Source organism: Phoenix dactylifera, chromosome 8, assembly GCF_051530095.1.
Source record: "Phoenix dactylifera cultivar Ajwa chromosome 8, Ajwa_hap1_PhDact_Kaust_v1.1, whole genome shotgun sequence".
Taxonomy (NCBI): domain Eukaryota; kingdom Viridiplantae; phylum Streptophyta; class Magnoliopsida; order Arecales; family Arecaceae; genus Phoenix; species Phoenix dactylifera.
In genome coordinates this window covers 24859372-24879020 of record NC_143197.1, presented here as the reverse complement: position 1 = coordinate 24879020, position 19649 = coordinate 24859372, and the positions used below count along the sequence as shown (strand labels likewise).

Sequence of the window (19649 nt, the reverse complement as noted above, 5' to 3'; positions counted from 1 at the left end):
CAATTGTTAGCCCACTTGCCCTTAAATGTCTAGGATTCAACACCCAAAACATTACTCTAAATAAACAAACAAATAAAGGGAAAGGACACCTTTGAAATGGCTTTATCGTATCAGAATGTCTGCTAGATATTTTGCAATTTAGTGCATGCAGGCCTTTTCTTTTTCTCAATGCTCATCATGACCTCTGTGTGTCATATATTACAGGGAACTGAAAGTCCTTTTTAAACCGTTGAAGTGACGTTAACTTAGCTCACAGTAAGAGTAGAATTTTTTTCACACACAGTAGTTTATAAGTAGAGTGTACCTTTGATGAAATTTTTGGTTGGACCAGCCCACCAACTCGGCGGTGCACCATATACCACAAACGACACGCACAGGACGCCTAAATGTGACGCGTGTTGCTTTTTTTTTTTTCCTTCCTCTATCCGTTTGTGGATGGGCTGGTCCACTGCTGAGCTGGTGGACCTGGTTTAACCATAAATTATGTTTTGCCCATAAATTCTTGGACGTCACCGTCAACCGGTAAAATCTAAAGGACTTTGAAGTAAACGCGGCCCAAAATAATATCAAACCCCCACCAACGCTACTCTTTCACCCTTTCTCTGTTCCCGATCCCCGAGATGGCGGCGAAGGCGGAGGAAATCCTGCCACCCCTCGCCGCCGTCGCAGGCGGCGCCTCCGAGGGGCCCCCTCTGGAGGAGGCTGAGAATAGAGAAGGAGCTCGGCTGGCGAAGAGGCGGCGGACTTTCTCGGCGACTCTGGAGACGCTGTCTTCTCCGGCCGCGGAGGGCGAGGAATTAGGGGAATCGGAGCGAGGGGGGTTCTCGTTCTCCTTCGACGCGAGGAGCGTGGCGCCGATCGAGACGACCCCCAAGTTCGGGTCTTTCCGCCGCTTGGCTTCGGATCTGGGGTCGGGGGAGTCTTCTCTGAAGGCGAAGAGGCGGCGAACGTCCCCGCCGGCTCTGGAGACGCGGTCCTCCCCGGCAGCTGCGGAGGAGGACGACGACGACGAGGAGGAGGAGGAGGAATCAGGCGGGTCGGCGCTAGGGGGGTTCTCGTTCTCCTTCGACGCGAGGAGCGTGGGAACGGCCGAGGCGAACCCCAAGTTCGGATCTTTCCGGTGCGCGGCGGCGGATCTGGGGTCGGGAAAGGCGGAGGAGGTGGAGGAGGGTGGAGCGGATGGCGGCGGCGGTAAGGGCAAAATCGGAATTTCAGATTTTTCTTGATTCAGGCTTCTTAGCCCCTTTTCTGTGTTTTTTTTTTTAATTTCTCGTAGTTGTAAGCTTAAGTAAGAAAATAAGAGTGATCAATGGTGACCACTTGTGAATTAACTGCCGGAATTTTCTTTTTTTTGCCTGTTTGTTTCTTTTTGGATCGACCATTGTCCATGACGGCGGGTTCAAGCATTCGAGAAAATCTAATTAGATTCTGGTGGCCTGGGAAGCATACTCCGACAAATACTGCCATGGACTTGGTCGTCGGTGGGCATATCTTAGCTAGCTTGGGGTTGTATCTTTCGCGGGAAAGAAAGATTCACCTCCCTTATCTCGTTTGGAGTGCTTTGAGATCTGTTTAAGGTGCGATCCAAGGGACGATGTCGCGAAAGAAAATCCATCGCTTTCGCGCCAAATACACAACCCGAGCTGGGTATTTTATACGTTGATCTACGCGGTTTGCGTTGTACGTGCTCGCTTGGACTTCCCATGGTTTCCTTGTGGTTTCTCTGATTCTTCCGGATGTTTACATGATTATTCTCTGTGTATTGCTTTCTTTCGCCATACAGTAACATGCAACCTTGTATATAAAATTTTTTACAGATTGGTCGCCCCTACATCATGTGGGGCTAAATGCTAGTTGCTGGATATAATGCAACTTATGTTGGATTCTTTGGTGCAGCTTAAAACTTAAATTAAAAAAAAAAAAAAAAAAATCGTGTGCACTCCAAAAAGAGAAAAAAAAAGAAAAAAGAAAAGAAGGAGACTAATATATATGATCTATCTTATTTGTTTGTCAAGTGTTAGGTTGTATTTTTTGTATAAAAGAATAATTCATCTTCTTTCATAATATTACTGTTACATTGCACCCCGCATATATCGCAAAGCAGTCCAAACATGTTTCATCCGTCTGCATAGATTTTGAAGCGACTATTGCTTTTGTATAAAGAGGAATTCTTCTTTCGCACCAAAGATACAACCTTTGTCGGTTTGTTAATTGTTTTTCAATTTATAGATATTGAGTGATTGCACAGAATATCTTTAGTGGTTAAAGAGGATCCAATTTCAATTTTTAGCACCATTTTACATTAACTTTGAGGCAACTTTTTCCAATCCAAATTTGGTTTGTTTAAACTCAAATTGAGCTTAATTTGAGCTCTTCATAAGCTGAGCTCGAGCAGCTTAGTTCATTTGACACCCAACCAATAGTCCATTTAAACTTTTTGCTTGTCAATATACGTAATTAGAAAAAAAAAAAAGAGCAAAATATGCATGCTAAGATCAATCATAATAAATTAAAATTTTAAAATACATAATAGTTATAAACTATTTAATAATAAAACTAGTAGAATTATAACTCAAATCCCAAAACTTTGTGGCCCATCTTTTCTGTCACTCTTTATAATTTTTTTAATGAATCGAAACACAAAAAGTTCATGGAACGGCAAACTGCTCTCCATTAAATCCCGTTCCATCCCAATATATTGGATGTCATCTACCTCCCCATGTCAAGATGCAATAGACCGAATTGATAAAAAAACGACATGAGTTCTAATGGACAGGAGATAAATACTCCACCAGAGCCTATTGTTTGATAACCGATTGCCCAGCCTAACAGACTCAAAACATCTCAAGTTCACATCAGTAGCATGGAAAATCACTGCAAAGGTAACTTAAATCTATTACGAGCACAGTAAATTTTGAAGACAAACCTGATGTATTGAAATGGAAATGGGATTCTAAAAACTCCTCAGTTCGGAATTGCTATCTTTTCCTAAAGGACGGAGGAATCACTTCAGAATTCACTAGGTTTGTACCAAAGCCTGTAAAACACAAACCGTAGGGCGTGGTTCTAATACTTCTTTCACTTCAGTTTATATACAATTACCACATCGAAACAATATGAATATATTTAATCCATACCTAGCCAATCTTGAATTGTCTATGGTAAATATCAAAGCTGCATGAGAGGAAGCACAAGAGGGAGGGAGGGATAGGCGCAGGAGTTGTATCAACGTTTCAGTGGCAATATTACACGAAAACGAGAAGCATATCTGCTGCATGATGTTTTATTATTATTATTATTTAAGGGGCGAGAAAAGAAAATAGCTCTCTTGCATTCATTCATTTCTTAATGACATCCCCATGACCATACATTCAAAGGTGTCAAACTTGTGGGTAATAACATATCTTAAATTCTCTCTATTCAAATTCAATTTTTAAATTTAAATTTAATTTTTGAATTCAAACTATTATTGTAATTTTCTCATTATTTCTTTTCTATTTTCTCTCTATTCAAATTCAAATTCAATTACTGTATTTTTTTCTAATTTTTCTCCTATAATCACTCTTGTATATTCTATATATATTCAATACAAACTCAAAAAAAAACCAACTAATCAAGTTAGATTTTAGCCATCATATTCTGTTTCTTTCCTGGTATCAGAACCCATCATGGCATCACTATCTTCCTCCTGCAAACCCAGTCCTTCTTCTCATATTAGAAATTTTCATCCCAACAATGTCAGCAATATTACATTCTTCACCCGAACTTGAATCCTCACTAGCTACATCCCTTGTAATCTCCAATATCTCAAATCTAGTCCCAATCAAGCTTGATGGCAGCAACTATCTCGTTTGGAAATCTCTCTTTGAACCAATTTTACGAGGATACAAGCTTATGTCCTTCATTGACGGCTTTTTTTCACCATCTTCTCCAATGCATCCAACCTATACTTCATGGTATGAACGTAATTAGATGCTGCTTTCTTGGATCAATGCTACATTATCTGAATCAGCGCTTCCTTATATAGTTAGCATCACCTCAACTAAGCAAGCTTGGGATGCTCTCTCTCGCCACTTTGCCTTTCTTGCTCTTTCTCATATCATGACTATGAAACAGCAGCTTCATCATATTAAAAAGAGATCATCCTCAATGCAAAATTATCTCCAGCAATTCAAAATTCTTGCTGACAAACTAGTTGCATGTGGATCGCCAGTAAGTGATGATGATTTGCTCGTCTACATCCTAGATGGACTTCCTCCATCTTATGGCCCATTTTCTTCTTCAATTCGAGTTCGTGCTTATACCTATCCTCTTTCTCTTGAACTCCATACCTTATTAATCTGTGAGGAAATTAGTCTTACGGAAGAAGCCTCCATACATTCTACTACTGCATTTATTGCCTCAAGACCTACCAAAACATTCAATTTAGGTTGTGGTTCTACTCACTGTAAGAATAATCGGCATCATACCAAACGCCAACGTTCCAATATCCTTCAAGTGATGGCATCCTCCCCTCTACTGATAAGCCTACTCATTTCTTTTCTTCATATGGTCGTTCTTCTCAATCTACTCACCCAACCTATCAATTCTGCAATAAGGTTGGACATATTGCCATCGATTGCAATCATCATATGAACTATGCCTATCAAGATCGCCATTCTCTAGAGAAACTTGCAACTATGGCGACCGCTCCCTCACTCACTGACGACATTACTTGGTATTCTGACACTGGTGCTACTCACTATATCACTGTCGGCCTTAACAAGTTATCTCTCATCAAAATATGACGATTCTAACAGTGTCCAAGTTGCAACAGACAAGATTTGTCTATCTCTCATGTTGGTTCAGCTTCTATAACTAGCCATAAAACTAAATTTCACTTGTCTAATATTCTTCATTGTCCTAAAGCCTCAATAAATCTCTTATTTGTAAATCATTTCTCTCATGATAATAACTGTTATTTCATGTTTGATGAATCTAGTTTTGTTGTCAAGGACCAGGATACGAGAGCGACATTGTACTGCGGGATGACTGAGAATGGACTTTATTATTTTTATTTCTTAACAAAAGATATACATGATCACTCACTAATACTCACTAATAGCCCATGTGAGCCGTCACATCTCCACTGATCTCTGGCATCATCTTCTCAGCTATCCATTTCATGTTATCTAATTCTCTATTTTTTTTCTCTCTTTTAATTTCAAATAAACCAAGACAAACTCTATGTTCATCTTGCCAATTAGGAAAAAAACAGAAAATTGTCATTTTTATTATCTATTTTAGCTTCTCAGTGTCCTCTAGAAATAATACATTGTCATGTTTGGGGACCTTCCCCTACTCTTTCATGCTCAAACTTTTCTTATTATGTGTTATTTGTTGATGTTTTTTCACATTATTCATGATTGTTTCCCATGTATTACAAATCTGATTTCTTTGAAATTTTTTTCTCTTTTAAAACACAAGTTGAAAAGTTGTTTAATACTAAAATTAAAATCTTCCATTTCGATGAGAATGGTGAATTCAAAAGCAACATTCTTAAGCATTTTTTGTCTTTACATGGCATAATGCACCAATTTTCTTATCCCTACACTCTGGAACAAAATGGTGTTGTCGAAAGAAAACATTGTCACGTTGTTAAAACCAGACTTACACTTCTTACTCATGCATCTCTTCCTTCAAAATTCTGGTTAGAAACATTTTCTGCTATAGTATATGTAATAAATCGAATGCCTATAATTTCTCATCGCAAAATTTTGCCATGCGAGATTTTTTTAAAAATCTTCGAACTATTCCAATTTACGAGCTTTCGGTTGTTTATGTTTTCCTTGGCTTCGACCATATAAGTCCAATAAACTAGAATATCGATCCACTAAATGTTGTTTCTTAGGATATAGGACTATTCACAAAGGATATGGATGTCTTGATTTAGGACTATTCTCCTGAAGCGGGAAAAGTTCTCATGTCATGTCACTTTTGATGAACATATCTTTCCTTTTTCAACTATATCACCATCTCAATCAACCTCTCACAATTCCACTACTCTTGTCTCCCTTTCTACGTGGTTACCTTAACTCCCTACTTTTACCGACATTATTTGGACTACTAATAACTATACATTCTCAAATTACTCTGTAGGTATAGTATGTCAATCTTAGAATTCTCTCGTGGCAACAACATCCAACTCAACCACTACAGCACATGACAACATAAGCATCCCAATTGAACCCATTCCACCACCTCAATATAAGATCACCTCTCACCTTCCCTCCTCCAAATCTCCTCCACCGCCACTACCCCCCCCCCCCCCCCCCCAACCAAACTTTCCTTTTATACTAACCAACCAACCAACCCACTACAACATACCCATCCCATGACATCCCGATCTCAATCAGGTATATCCAAATGCAAAATATTATCCCATACCCGCCACCTTCTCCTAACCGCTCTTACTATGCCCTATCCTATTGAACCAATATGTTACACACAAGCCTCAAAAAGTCCGGAGTGGAGACATGCTATGGATCTCGAATTTACATCTCTTCATAATCAGTAAACTTGGACTCTTGTTCCTTTTCAGCCCAATACAAACATTGTTAGTTGCAAGTGGGTGTTTCAAATTAAATGCAACCTAGATAGATCCATCAATAAATACAAAGCTCGCTTGATTGCCAAAGACTTTCACCAACAACCTGAAGTTAATTTTATTGAGACATTCAGTCTCGTTGTTGAGCATACTACAGTCAGAATTATTCTCACAATAGCTTTGACTCATAATTGGCCACTCCATCAACTTGACGTAGAGTGTGCCTTTTTACACGGTGACTTTCAAGAAACGATATTTATGTGTCAACCTCCTGATTATATTGATCTATCAAAATCCACTCATGTTTGTCATATGCGCAAATCATATTATGGACTCTAAAAAGCTCTTTATACTTGGTATGCAAAGTTTGCCTCAAAACTTATGAAGTTGGGATTTATTATTTCACAATTAGATCCTTTATTATTTATATATCATTATGGCAGCATTACATTATATTTTCTCTTTTACGTTAATGATATCATCCTCACTAACAATAATAATATTGCTCTTCGCAAGCTCATTATTGAACTTACTAATTCATTTAAGATGAAGGATATAGGCTCATGATCATACTTTCTTGGCATTCAAGTAGATTGGTCGAGTGATGGAATTTTTCTGCATCAATCCAAATACATCCTAAACTTGTTACAATGCACCAACATGCTTGAATGCAAACCATGCTCAAGTCCTTCCTCTATTGAAAAGTTGGGCCGCATGGATGGCCCTCCTCTTGATGATCCTTCATTTTATAGGATTGTTTGAGCTCTCCAATATGTAACCTTAACATGACGAGATATTGCTTTCTCCGTCAATCAGATCTGTTAATTTTTACAACATCCAATGAAGGCTCATACGGTAGTAATCAAACACATACTTCGATTTCTCACAAGCGCCATCACTTTTGGGCTTCAACTACAACCAGGTCCATTAAATCTTGTTGCTTACTTGGATACAGATTGGGCTAGCAACCCTATTGATAGATGCTCTACAAGTGGGTTTTGTGTTTTTTTCAGACCCAACCCTATTTCTCAAAGTTCTAATAAGCAAACTGAAGAGGAATATCGATGCCTTGCCCAAACTGCTGCTGAACAACAATGGTTATGTTCTCTCATGCATGAATTACATATTCCTCTCCACTCTGTTCCTTTAATATGATGTGATAATATTTCTGTCATCTCTCTCATCTTCAATCCAATTTTCTATGCAAGAACTGAATATCTCTAAATCGACTATCACTATATTCAAGAATTGGTAGGTCATAAACTTTTGAATGTCAAATTCATCTCTTCTACATACCAAGTTGCTGACATTTTCACCAAAGATCTTCACTCCAACTGCGTTCAATTTTTATGATCCAAGCTTCACATTCAACCGAATGCTCAGCTTGAGGAGAAATAATAACATACTTTAAATTCTCTCCATTCAAATTCAATTTTTGAATTTAAATTCAATTTTTGAATATAAATTCAATTTTTGAATTCAAACTATTGTTGTAATCTTCTCATTATTTCTTTTCTATTTTCTCTCTACTCAAATTCAAATTTTAAATTTAAATTGCTGCTATAATTTTCTCCTAATTTTTCTCCTATAATCACTTTTGTATATCTTATATATATTCAATACAAACTTAAAGAAAAACCAACTAATCAAGTTGGATCTTAGCCATCACATTCTGTTTCTTTTAGCAGGTTCTTAGACCACTGAATGAGGCATAAAAGAGATCTTGTTATAATCCTCTATGAAGCATCTTGACAGCATCTCTGGTACATAAAGTTGCAGAGTTCACAAAAATTTGCAGCTGAGCAATGGTTGGGGGAGAAAAGGTGCACAAGTTTAATAACTACTCAACGGATGCAGCTCCAGAGGGTAAATCTGTACCAAAAGAAGCTGTTGATGAAGTGGGTGCAGTATACCACTGGCTCTCTTGACGGGTGAGGAAGCAAGCCTCTGCAATGAATCATAGAAAGATGCCGAAAGATTCAGACATGCATGTAGAACAATTAATTCATGTGAAAGATTAGCTCCAAGATGATTGGTGCATCACACAAGAAGTGGCTATGGTGCTAGAAGCTTAGCAAATACTGTGGAGTGACTATGGAGTATGGCAGCGTAGGTTAAGACCTCAATGGAAAAAAAATTAACTAAAGACATTGACTTACTAAATAAGCAACCATAACTAGGACAAGGCTAAAAGGTAGGCATGGCAGGTTGGTCATGTACCTGATACAAACACATCGTTGTAATCATCGTCATCATAGATAAAAGATGGAGGCTCGGGCGAACCAACACCAACAATGGTGCTTCCACTGCATGAAATAACCATAAAACATCATCAATTATTGCAGCAGTAATGAAAAAGAAGATATAATATATTGATATAAGGATTGAGGTTGGATATACATTCTTGGATCTTAAAAACATACATGGATATAATTATTTAATGCCTGCATTGACAATTTAACATCATAGTAAGTTTTTCCACAAAACCAGACCAAAGGAAAACCAAAACGGAGGTCTTGAAATCTGATCCCACAAAAGCCAGGCTACCCTGGAAGGTTGGTGGTACAAGTTACTCAAGCCTCTTTGGGCTCTAGAAGTGGCATTAGCCACAACCTAAGACGATGGTGAATCAGATGCTTCTTCACTAAAAAGAGCTAAATTAATGGTTCCTGAAAAATGTAAAATCCTGCTTGTCCTGTAGATAAGAAAACCTGTTCTGAGTTGATATAAAGAATCTATCAGGTAAGGATTTTCTAATTAAAATGTTAGATATTGAAAAGACTCATAGAACCATCCCTCTCCTAATTGAAGTTGATTTTGGCAGAAAGAAGATGACAAGACCAGCGTCCAGTAGAGATCCCTTGGTGTACAGATTTTAACATTTGATAGTTAGGTAATTTGGGGAAAGAACTACGATCAAATGCCGTCGAATCAACAATCTTGTTTCAAGTCCTTGGCTGTCATGGGCTCATGGCAACCATGGGAACATGTGTAACCCACTGGCTTCGCTCTTGCAGCCTAGAGTCGCAAACACATGATAATTCCCTTTACTGCCCAACAATAAGGGGAATTTAGATTTGTTGGTAAGCAAACCAATATAGACATGCATTGTACGGTGCTTCATCCCCAAAGACCTTAACCAGTTTCAGCTAAGGTTATTGAGGAAATTAAAAGTAAGAGACAAAGAAACTACCAATAATATCATTTACAACAACTAGGAAAGGGACAGTCATCAAAGAATTGGAGAAGGTAAAGGATGCTTTGTCGATAATTTTGAGGGCATCGTCATTAGGCACTTCATCAAGCTCTTTTCTTGACAAGCCTCAATTTTGCCATCAAGTTAGGACACCAGAAAATAGTTATATTCTCCAAGCTGTCTTTGATGCATTTTGATAATTTGCATTTTAATGATTTAAATTTTTATCTATGTGTAATTAATCATTCCAACAATCAGAAAAATAGGCTTTTGAATCCACTTCTTGCATTCTTTATCAATATAATTCGAAAAAAGGAAAAAAAATATCATCCAAGATAAAGAATTATGAAAATTTGCTTTTTTAATCTGAATGTTTGAATGATGATTCTTAACTTCATCAATCTCAAGTTTTTATTGATCCATTCAATGTCTCATATAACAGCACTTGAGGTCTTCCTTTTGTTAAGGCAAAATTTAATATTTTATCCAATCATTGGTATATACAGACATCATCTTTGCAAGTCCATATACCTGTTGATGCTGGTCGCAGTCTTATGGAGACTGCTTTGTCTTCGGTGTGTCCTTGTACCTATGTCACCCGTTTGTCTTTAACAATCCCTGAAGTACCATCTGTTGGCAAACCGTAAGGCCATATCACCTTCCTTATCTTTCGAATGTTCTATTTATGGCAACCAATGAAGTTATACACCACCTGAAATTTGGGAGACTAGATCCTTATTGGTAGTCTCCAATCCCAAGACATACTATCTTCCATTTTCTTTGTGGTTGTATCCTTCCACTTCTGCATAATGGCTTTCAAGGTCATTCACTCCAGGTTTGACTTCTTTGTTTATTCTGTAGTTATCAATGATGTCACTCCTCACAACCTTTGATTCTAAGTCGGTTATTATCCTCAAGAAAATATATCTTTGTTCAATGAGGCAATTCATAAATTTCATGCTTTTCATCCTTTTCTAACTCAAGGACTCTTCTCACCATATTCCACTCAAAATTTGTAGATAGATTGTTATTTACCTTGTAATGCCTGCAACTTCTTTTCCTTTTTTGGGTTAGAAAAAAATAGATCTAGAAATACATCTAATCAAAAGAATCATCTTTAAGTATTTAAATTCAAATATCATAAATCTAGGCAAAGCTCAATATGGTTTTTGCCAAAAGCTTGATCCTGCTGATGATCACTTTGAACAGGGGATAAAAGCTTCTCTGATCACCAAAAGTTTCATCCTGCTGATGATCACTGTGAACAGGGGATAAAAAATTATCATGAACTAGTCGGGTTAAATCTGGGAGATGCTGACATTTCAAAACCACCTTCCTCTTGAAGAGGCTATACAAAAAAAATAATAATCTTGTAACTTTCTTTTGCACAAGATAGATAAACTGTTAAATTGTTTGCCTTCAATTATGGCCAGATGCGTGAATGACCAAGCCAGTAGTCAGAAAAGTAATGTAACCATTATATGCATTTGAGAAAGTTCCAAGGAAGAACAAATCTAGAACACTTTATTGGTTGAGATCACTGATATCAATATGAGAACTGACCAAGTTAGGATCCATTTTAAACTTTTTCTATTGAATATCAACTATAAGAGTGAGGATGATAATACAAATTGGACAAGTCCTCACAAGTGAATCTTGAAGAAAGACCAACTCTTAACAACAAATATCAATGTCTGACAAGCTTATTGACCCCATTGCAATTCAGCTAAGCTTTGTCATAAGGTTAGAACAGCAGGAGATATTTTAAAAGACTGCCTTCAAAACTTTAACAAGAAGGTATTTACATGATAATGCACTTAGGCCTAAAGATGCTGACATAACTATTTTTTGAACAATGGTGGTCATCATCAGGATATTATGCAACAATTACAAAATGACCATGTCAACAGCACTAGTGCTAAATCAAGATTCAGAAATAGCTATGTCAAGAATCCCAATAGAGTACTGCTACATTTCATGCATCAAGATTCAGAAATAGCTATGTCAAGAATTCCAATAGAGTACTGCTGCATTTCATGAATCAAGATTCAGAAATAGCTATGTCAAGAATTCCAATAGAGTACTGCTGCATTTCATGAATGCAATGTGAATGTATATATTATATTATATTATATATATATATGTGTATGTATGTATGTATGTATGTATATCACTCTTGTGTCTCCTCTACCAAATCCTTGTTTCTCATTCATAAAATGGTATCTACATAGACTTGTCCATATTCATAATATCAAAGGCTTAACATATTGCTTACTTCTAATTTCCTTTCACCATGCCCACAACCAGGATTTTATCAACATAAACTGCAAGTATTGTAACCCTTGACCAGTGACTTTTGATGAATATCATCATATGATCAATATGGGACTGGCAATACCCATTCTTCATAGTAATTGACCTAAACTCGTAGAATTAGACACGCACTGACTGTTTGAGGCCATTATTAGTTTTTCAAATTTCCAACTTGTAAATGTGAGGATCCCAACCTTGATATCTGAATGCATATATCTTGTAACAGAAGTAATCGTGGTAAAGACTATAAACGTAAAAAAGTTTGTCAAGACTATAAACTGACCCTCCCCTTGTTGTTGAAGCTAATATTAGCTTGTGAAGGAAGATCCTACATCTTCCAGACTTGGACTCTCCACACAAAGAATTCATTCCTAATAGGAGTCTATAGTACTTTTGGTTTTAATATGTTTCTGTATTTTGCTCATCTTTTGTACAACTCTGACATGCCCCACATGGAAAACAAATAATCCGATAAGCTGATCCCCAATGACAGATTTGTAAAATCCTGAAAAATTGGTAGATATGTATAATGATATTTTCCTGTAACGTTCTTCAACAATGGTTTGTAGATACTCTCTTGTTTTAGCAAAAAAAAAGCCTGTTGTTCCATTGACGTCTTTAGAAAAACTTAGTAGCTAAGAATCATGAAATAATTATGGCCAGAATGCAACTAGTTGGTTCTAAACTTAGTAGCTGGAATCTTATACCTAAGGTGATGGACTGCTTTGGAACTTTCTAGGAATCTTGAACCGGAACCCCCTTCCTAAGCACTTCATAAAATCATACTATCACTGCTTTCTTAACTAGTTTAGCTTATCTAGTGGTTCAGATGTTAATTTTTATCCTTATTCTGCACAATTTCTATTTTAAATTTCTATAAAGTGATCCTAGTGTCAAGGATGCACCAGTAGACTGCACAGTAACTTGAACAGGCACGTACCAAAATAATAGTAAGTATGATTTTCAACCTTCAACATAGGTAGCATTGGTATTTTATATGAGATAAGTAATAAATAGGGATCTAGGCCATCCAAATAATTAATCAGCTCTAGGAGAACTTTCTACAACACTTTGACTTGAACTGAACTTTGAGGACATAAATCTGAAAAGTAGGTTCAAAAATTTACGTAGAAACCACTGAAACCAACTCCTACAGCTCTGAGATAACCGTTTAAATCATAACTCAGTCACATTTGATTCTTGATGCCTTCTGATGTTTGATCTAACATAGGGTCTGCCGTACCGCCTGTACCATCCGGTACGGGACGTACCGTACCATACTGGAGGAAAACTAATACAAAACTTACCTTCAAGTCAATACAAGCTCCGTACAGCCATGCTGAGGTGTATCGCCCCGTACCGAGATGTACTAACCTGTATCGAGACATACTGAGGTGCGTACCGGTCCGTACCGAGACATACCGAAACAAAAACTGAGAAAAATGGTTAGAGAGCTATTTCGATACAGAGGTGTCTTGCATCGTACCGTACCGAACCGATAAGATACCGATATGATACCCAGTACCGAGATTGCGGATCTTGATCTAACATTATTCGAATATGAAATAGTTGGATAGCCTATTGATTACATTGTAGATAACAATATCGAGGCATGAAAGATGGACCTTACATTTCCATCACTATCATGCCTTAAAGGACCAATAGATAGATCCAAGCACGCTCATCTCATATTTGATGAAGAGAAAAATCTAGTGAAACAATAAACCTATATAAAGAAAGGAAGGGTTTGATCTTCAATAAGATCTCTTCACTTGCTCTGACACCAACCTATAACTAAAGAATATGGTTCATCACATGGTCAGCCGTACCGGTACGTACCGGTGCGGCCTGAGACCGGTACCGGATCAACATGGAATCCGGTACCGGTAGTTTATTGTTGAAGAACCGGTTTGGATCGGTACGGACCGATTCGGACCGGTATGGGACCGGTACGTACCGATCCAGGCCGCTACCGGTACGCCGACCGGTACCGGTACGGCGGACCTTGGTTCATTATAAGATCATTTAAAGGCAAAAGTTTTAGCATTCAACATACTGAAGAATAGGGAAATTTAGAAAGAAAAAGATAGATGTAAGATGAAAAATAAAGAGGTGGAAAGGTGACATATGTATGTAGTAAAAAGAAAAGGAGAACGAAGATGATAAAAGGAATGCAAACCTCTATTATGCGCAAACCAATTCTATTATAATTATAGGGTAATCATTTAATGGGGACAAATGATAATTTTGCCCAACGAGTTAATCACATTATTTGCTAAATTTAAGCTTTAAAATGTCAGCCTATCACAATTATGGTTCAATAAATGGAAAAAGGTACTGAATGGTGACCATGGACCCAAAAGTAAGGATCTACTATAATAACGGTTTTCTCTATTCCACTATAACATCTTAAAAGTTCCAACAATATAAACTAGGGACAAAGTTAACATGAACAACTTAAAAACTATGAGGATTTCTCTCAACCAATGGCCAATATCCAATTCTATAAAATCATAATTCAGAAAGCATAGAGTTTGAAGCTCTCTCCTAGGAATCAAAACTCAATATTATATGTTGAGTTCAAGACATGATTGTGCTTACAACTGCCATGAGTTATAAAGGCTTTTATTGTTGGAGAAGAGAAACAAATCCTTTATATTAGAAGAGCAAGATGCTAATCAAGAAGGCCCTTATGCAAATTCTTTGCCGCCCCATTTCTCATTAAGGGTGCCACTTAGTTGGTATGATAAGCATATATGACAAAAAAGTTGTAAATTCCACAACTAAAAATTTAACGAGAAGTTTGTATGCACGAGCATGTACAGATGTACATTTTCTCAACAAGAAGTATTTGCATATTTGCATACATTCCGTATAATTGAAATATGAATGTGGAAGCTGGCATGGTAATCTTTTTACCTTCCTGACATGAAAACAGCACGATACTCTCCACAACCAGCTGCAAGCACTCGTTTTTTCAACTTTTTAAGAGATGGCAGGACTTCAAATGCAGGAGGCTCTGAGAAGTATAAACAAATAAAAATATTGATTGACTGATAAATCATCAAACATCACCAAAAAGTGAAAAATGAAAACATTTATATCTCTCTAAAATGCTGAGGAATACCTAGATCATTTATACAAACATCTTGACATATGCCATTCTGGGTGACTTCCCTAAGCAATGTCAATGGATCAACTGAACTAGTTTGGTCTAGCCGAAGTCGCTGCACCAATTGAAATTGGAGCTTGGTAGGAAGAACTTTATGCAAATACAGATAAGAAGATAGTGATTACTTAGTTGAAACTGCTCTCTATTACCTTATAAACTTCAGCAGTTGAGCACGCTTCCTGCGGCTTTATAAGAACCATAGGCAAGTCCGAGGGCAATGGATTTGGAATATCTTGAACAACCTGACAAGAGATAAAATTCCAAAGAGGATCAAAATTCTACTTTTGAGAGTAAACTCTCATTCTCTCATAGTCAATATAAAAATAATGCATCTGCATTTACCTTTTTCCAAATGGAAAAAAGTGAAAACAAGTTGAAGAGCTCTGGATTTAGATGCAAGTAACAACATATGCATTGGTGGATGTCATAATTTTCACATAAAAGAATACATATCATCATGTGTGACTAAAAGCTAAAGGAAATAATTTATCAATGCTACTTCTTCAATCCACTTGTATGCTAATATGAATATGTGATTGAACTATTGCCATGGTACTACAGTCAAAACCTACTAAAAGGATCTGCTGTCACAAAGACCCACTAAAATAGCACACCACTTTGCGGGTTATTTTAAATTACGGAACATAAAGTTTTCATAGATCAATAGGGTAAGTTTTTTTTTTCTTTGTTAACTTTAATACAGATGCAGATATCTAGCATCTGAATGTTTGATAGTACATCCAATAAGCAATACACACCTAATCTGGAGGGAGAGTTTCCCTGTCTAGAGGTATCTAGAATTGCTAAAGAGCCTCTGGCACAAAAATTGTAAAATATTAGTATCAACTCTGCATTTAAGGAGTGCATCATGAAAAAGGTTATTGACATGAATCTTAAAGCAGTATTTTTAACAACAACTGGGATTATATGTAAGGAGATGCATTCGAGGTTTTATTCCATAATAAGTGAACAATCTGTCATGGTTGGACTAGCTCTATCTGCAATGCTCTGGCATGTGTTAAGAGAAGAAAAGAAAGAGTTTTCCATAATTGATGGTAATGCTAGTCACAACAAAGACATTTTAAAAGGTATGAGTATTGGAAGGACTACCAAGAATGAAAAGTTAAAGGAGTGGGATGCATGGAAAACATGAAATCAGGTATATTTGCAGTTTGATTGACATTTGACACAGCAGAAAATGAAACACACCAAGGAAATCATGCACAGAAGAAAACATTATCTAATTGAAATTAAGGCATCTAATGTTAATCATATACTCTCTTTTTTCAAGTATCACAACAAACTGGTTGAACAACCACAACAATAAAGATTAAAATAGCATATTTGGTATTTCAAAAGCATTGTTTTCACAAAAAAAAAAGAAGAAAGAGAGAGATTGTCCACCATTGACTGATTTAAGGCACTGGACATTGCGAGTGAAGCAGAACATTTGGAAAAATGAAATGACCCTTTTAAATGTGCTTTGTCATAAGCCTACCTCACCCCGACCAGTACAGTATGCTGCTCCATTTGAGAAAAAGAAAGGAACATCTGAGCCAATTTCACCAGACCATTCTTGAAGCTCCTTTTCAGTAGCAACACAACCACTAAATTGATTGGCTGCCCATAGTGCAGTTGCAGCATTACTGCTTCCACCACCAAGACCAGCACCAGTTGGAACCTTTTTATCGAGATGAATCTACATGCATAGTACAAAGAGACACCAAACCTGAATGCCATCTGATTGCAAATTTATATTTGTGTAGAGCATTTTATCTAATAAAAACTTACCCAGAAGAAGTTATCGGTGCCGGTTTTCTTTCTGTAAAGGTTAAGTGCTTTGATTATCTGCAAAGTGTAAGATAAAGAGCCTATGTAAGAAGTAGAATGTTTTACATTTCCATCAAGAAACACTAAATAAAAAAAGGAGGTCCAAACAAAGAAGCAGTGAAACCAGACCAACAGTATTATACACCATACATGAGAAGTAAGCAAAGCAAACAACATTTGCTATCTGACATACCAAATTCTTGTCATCAAGCGGAACACCAGGCACATTAGTTGACAGCCGATCTCTGGTCTTAGTCGGAGATAACGAGAACTTGATTGTATCTCCTAAACTAATTACCTGAATGTTGGGCATGCAACATGAGATAAGTAGGAAAAGGTACATCATAATAACAACAAGAAAGAAACATAAGCAAAAAAATTAAAGCCAAAACCAGATGGCCGCCAAGACCTAGAGCCGATTTCCTAATAACCCGAGAAATTATAGGGCATCATTATGTACCGAGAACTTCACTAGGTAAACACAGGTTTGGTTTTTCGCCACCTACAACCTAGAACCATGATATTATGGTCAACTGCAGGCATTGACATGGTACTCTCTGAGGACAGTGGACAAGCACTAAACATACCAATTATTATATTGCAGTTTTGCAAGTAAGGAACCAATTGATTACGCAAAACTAAAATTCACAGTTTGCTTGTGATCACAAAAAAAAAGGCAGTCCAGCGCATACGCAGCCTTAACCCCACTTGCAGAGAGGTTGTTTCCGTGTTTTGAATCCATGACCTCCAGAGCTCAGGATGGAGCAACATTAGGCTCACCCTCTTTGCTCGTGATCACAGCTACCACAAGTTAAAGTTCAAGCAAAATCCAGCTACTATTTCCATTAAGACCTCCAAAATTCTATTCCTATCCACCATGAACATCAGATAAACTTACATGAAATAGAGATGCCAATTCATGAAACCCGTCTTCTCTCTTCCCAGTTATCCTCAAAAACACGTTAACCTGCGCCCCATAAACCACAGTAATCAGCTCAAATTTCAACTAAAAAACAAATCTTTGCCTTCTGAAAGATAATTAATTACCTTACAAGGCGAAAAGAGAGAGAGCCTTGAGAGGCCGGCGTTCTTATCCACCTCATCGGCCAATTTATTTACCCTCTCATCAGGATCATATACAATCTAAAATCCAAACAACCCACCGAAAAAATACTACACCGATTAAACGAGAAAAAAAAATGATGAAGAAAACTTGGAGGACAGCTATTAATTTTGTTACCTCCATTTGTCTCCTGCCAGATGTTGGACCCGAAGCCTTGATTCTATGAGATGATGGGCTTCCCCTGAAGGCGGTCTTTGGGTGGAAGTAGCATGGCCCGTTCTTGGAGAGTTTTGGGGGTTTAAATCCATTGGCGTGAGAGAGCCAGAAATGGTGGGCGAGGAGGTGGGAAGAAGCCATCATTGGAAAAGAGGAGTTGTTGGGGTCTTTGGAACGGAAGCAGATGGAAGCATGGGGGTGCGCGGAGGAAGGGCTTGGGAATTAGAAGGCTGGGGTGTCCAAATTCAGACGCATCCTTTGAAAAAACTTCCTTCTTTGAGTGTGGGGAAAATATATATATTATTTTACAGACGGTAGCTGACTACCCTGCCCGGTCTACCGTAGCATGTTTTGAAACAATCCTGTCGGCGAATTTCGTCAGAGCTGCATGAAAACGGACCGCATTCGTCTCGAGAGAAATTCAGCTACGGTAGCCGAATAAATATAAAATTAAAAATACGCTGCTAAGTTGTACATAAAGATAAATGGTATTGTCGACTGAAATATCTTTTTTTACTGTCCATCACTTTGCGAGATTTATATGGTTGGATCATGCTTCCATGCCTGAGCTATTATGTGCTTTTTTTTATTTTTTGATTTTTTAGGCCGCATTCATATATGAGCCGCTATTGTACCTAAAAAAAAACAATATTATAATAATCTGGAAAAGGATTTATTATGCTATTATATATCAATTATGGACATTCAATAAAAAATATTTTAAAAATCAAATTTTGTGACAGCAAGAATAATTTTCAATAAATAGTTGAAAATTTTGGCAGATTGTAGTTCCTGGAAATATTAATGTTATTTTACAGTGATTCAAATGGTTATATTCTACCATGTGCATTACATATGTTTGTTTACTGAAAGATAAATAATAAATATTCTAAGATATAATAAATATAATTATTTTTTAAAAATATTTTAACAAAAATAATGACAAGTGTTATAGAAAGAGCTTGAATTGAAACAAAAATTGTTGAAATGCAGAGAAAATAAAAAATGCTTAAAACTTTGACGAGCATGCATACTTTATATGTACACCTCATGCAAGGGTATATCACAGAGATCGGTATTATATTGTAAAATAGGTTTTAAATCTAGATAATTTTTATCATTGTAATTTATATAATTGACTACCATTATCAATTATCATCGTTGTATAATGATCAATGACAAGGAGAAATAGAGGGTAAGTAGTGAGGAGAATGATGTTAACTACTGTAGTAGATCAAGTTGCTCTAAGTATACGTGCTTGGGCAATTTAAGT

The 19649-nt window shown here is 37.1% G+C and overlaps 2 protein-coding genes across 4 annotated transcripts; one reads left to right on the top strand and one right to left on the bottom strand.

Moving 5' to 3' along the window:
- Window positions 1-553: 553 nt before the first annotated feature.
- LOC103706288 (uncharacterized) lies at window positions 554-1876 on the top strand. The gene has a single exon (XM_008790350.6). It carries the CDS (start codon window positions 621-623, stop codon window positions 1224-1226), a length of 606 nt encoding a protein of 201 aa, XP_008788572.1. The 5' UTR covers window positions 554-620; the 3' UTR covers window positions 1227-1876.
- A 6337-nt stretch (window positions 1877-8213) lies between these two features.
- Window positions 8214-18788, bottom strand: CDPMEK (4-(cytidine 5'-phospho)-2-C-methyl-D-erithritol kinase). Of its 3 annotated transcripts, XM_008790351.6 has the most exons (11): window positions 18338-18788; window positions 18145-18240; window positions 17996-18064; window positions 17291-17395; window positions 17059-17115; window positions 16766-16966; window positions 15417-15509; window positions 15223-15322; window positions 15015-15114; window positions 8807-8892; window positions 8214-8533 (listed from the first exon to the last, which is right to left on the bottom strand). In XM_008790351.6, the coding sequence occupies exons 1-11, from the start codon at window positions 18518-18520 to the stop codon at window positions 8427-8429; spliced, it is 1197 nt and encodes a 398-aa protein (XP_008788573.3). In that variant the 5' UTR covers window positions 18521-18788; the 3' UTR covers window positions 8214-8426. The 3 variants fall into 3 exon arrangements, with proteins under 3 accessions (XP_008788573.3, XP_089781136.1, XP_088559307.2); XM_089925010.1 differs by lacking the exon at window positions 18145-18240 and having other exon boundaries at window positions 18338-18654; XM_088703181.2 differs by lacking the exons at window positions 17996-18064; window positions 18145-18240 and having other exon boundaries at window positions 18338-18654.
- Between the last annotated feature and the right edge of the window lie 861 nt (window positions 18789-19649).

Coding starts and splice junctions, on each gene's coding strand:
- CDPMEK (XM_008790351.6), bottom strand. CDS start 18,520: ATGATGGCTTCTTCCCACCTCCTCGCCCACCATTTCTGGCTCTCTCAC. Junction 17,116..17,290: donor CGCTTGATGACAAGAATTTG/GTATGTCAGATA, acceptor TACACTTTGCAG/ATAATCAAAGCACTTAACCT. Junction 8,534..8,806: donor CAACGATGTGTTTGTATCAG/GTACATGACCAA, acceptor GATTCATTGCAG/AGGCTTGCTTCCTCACCCGT.
- LOC103706288 (XM_008790350.6), top strand. CDS start 621: ATGGCGGCGAAGGCGGAGGAAATCCTGCCACCCCTCGCCGCCGTCGCA.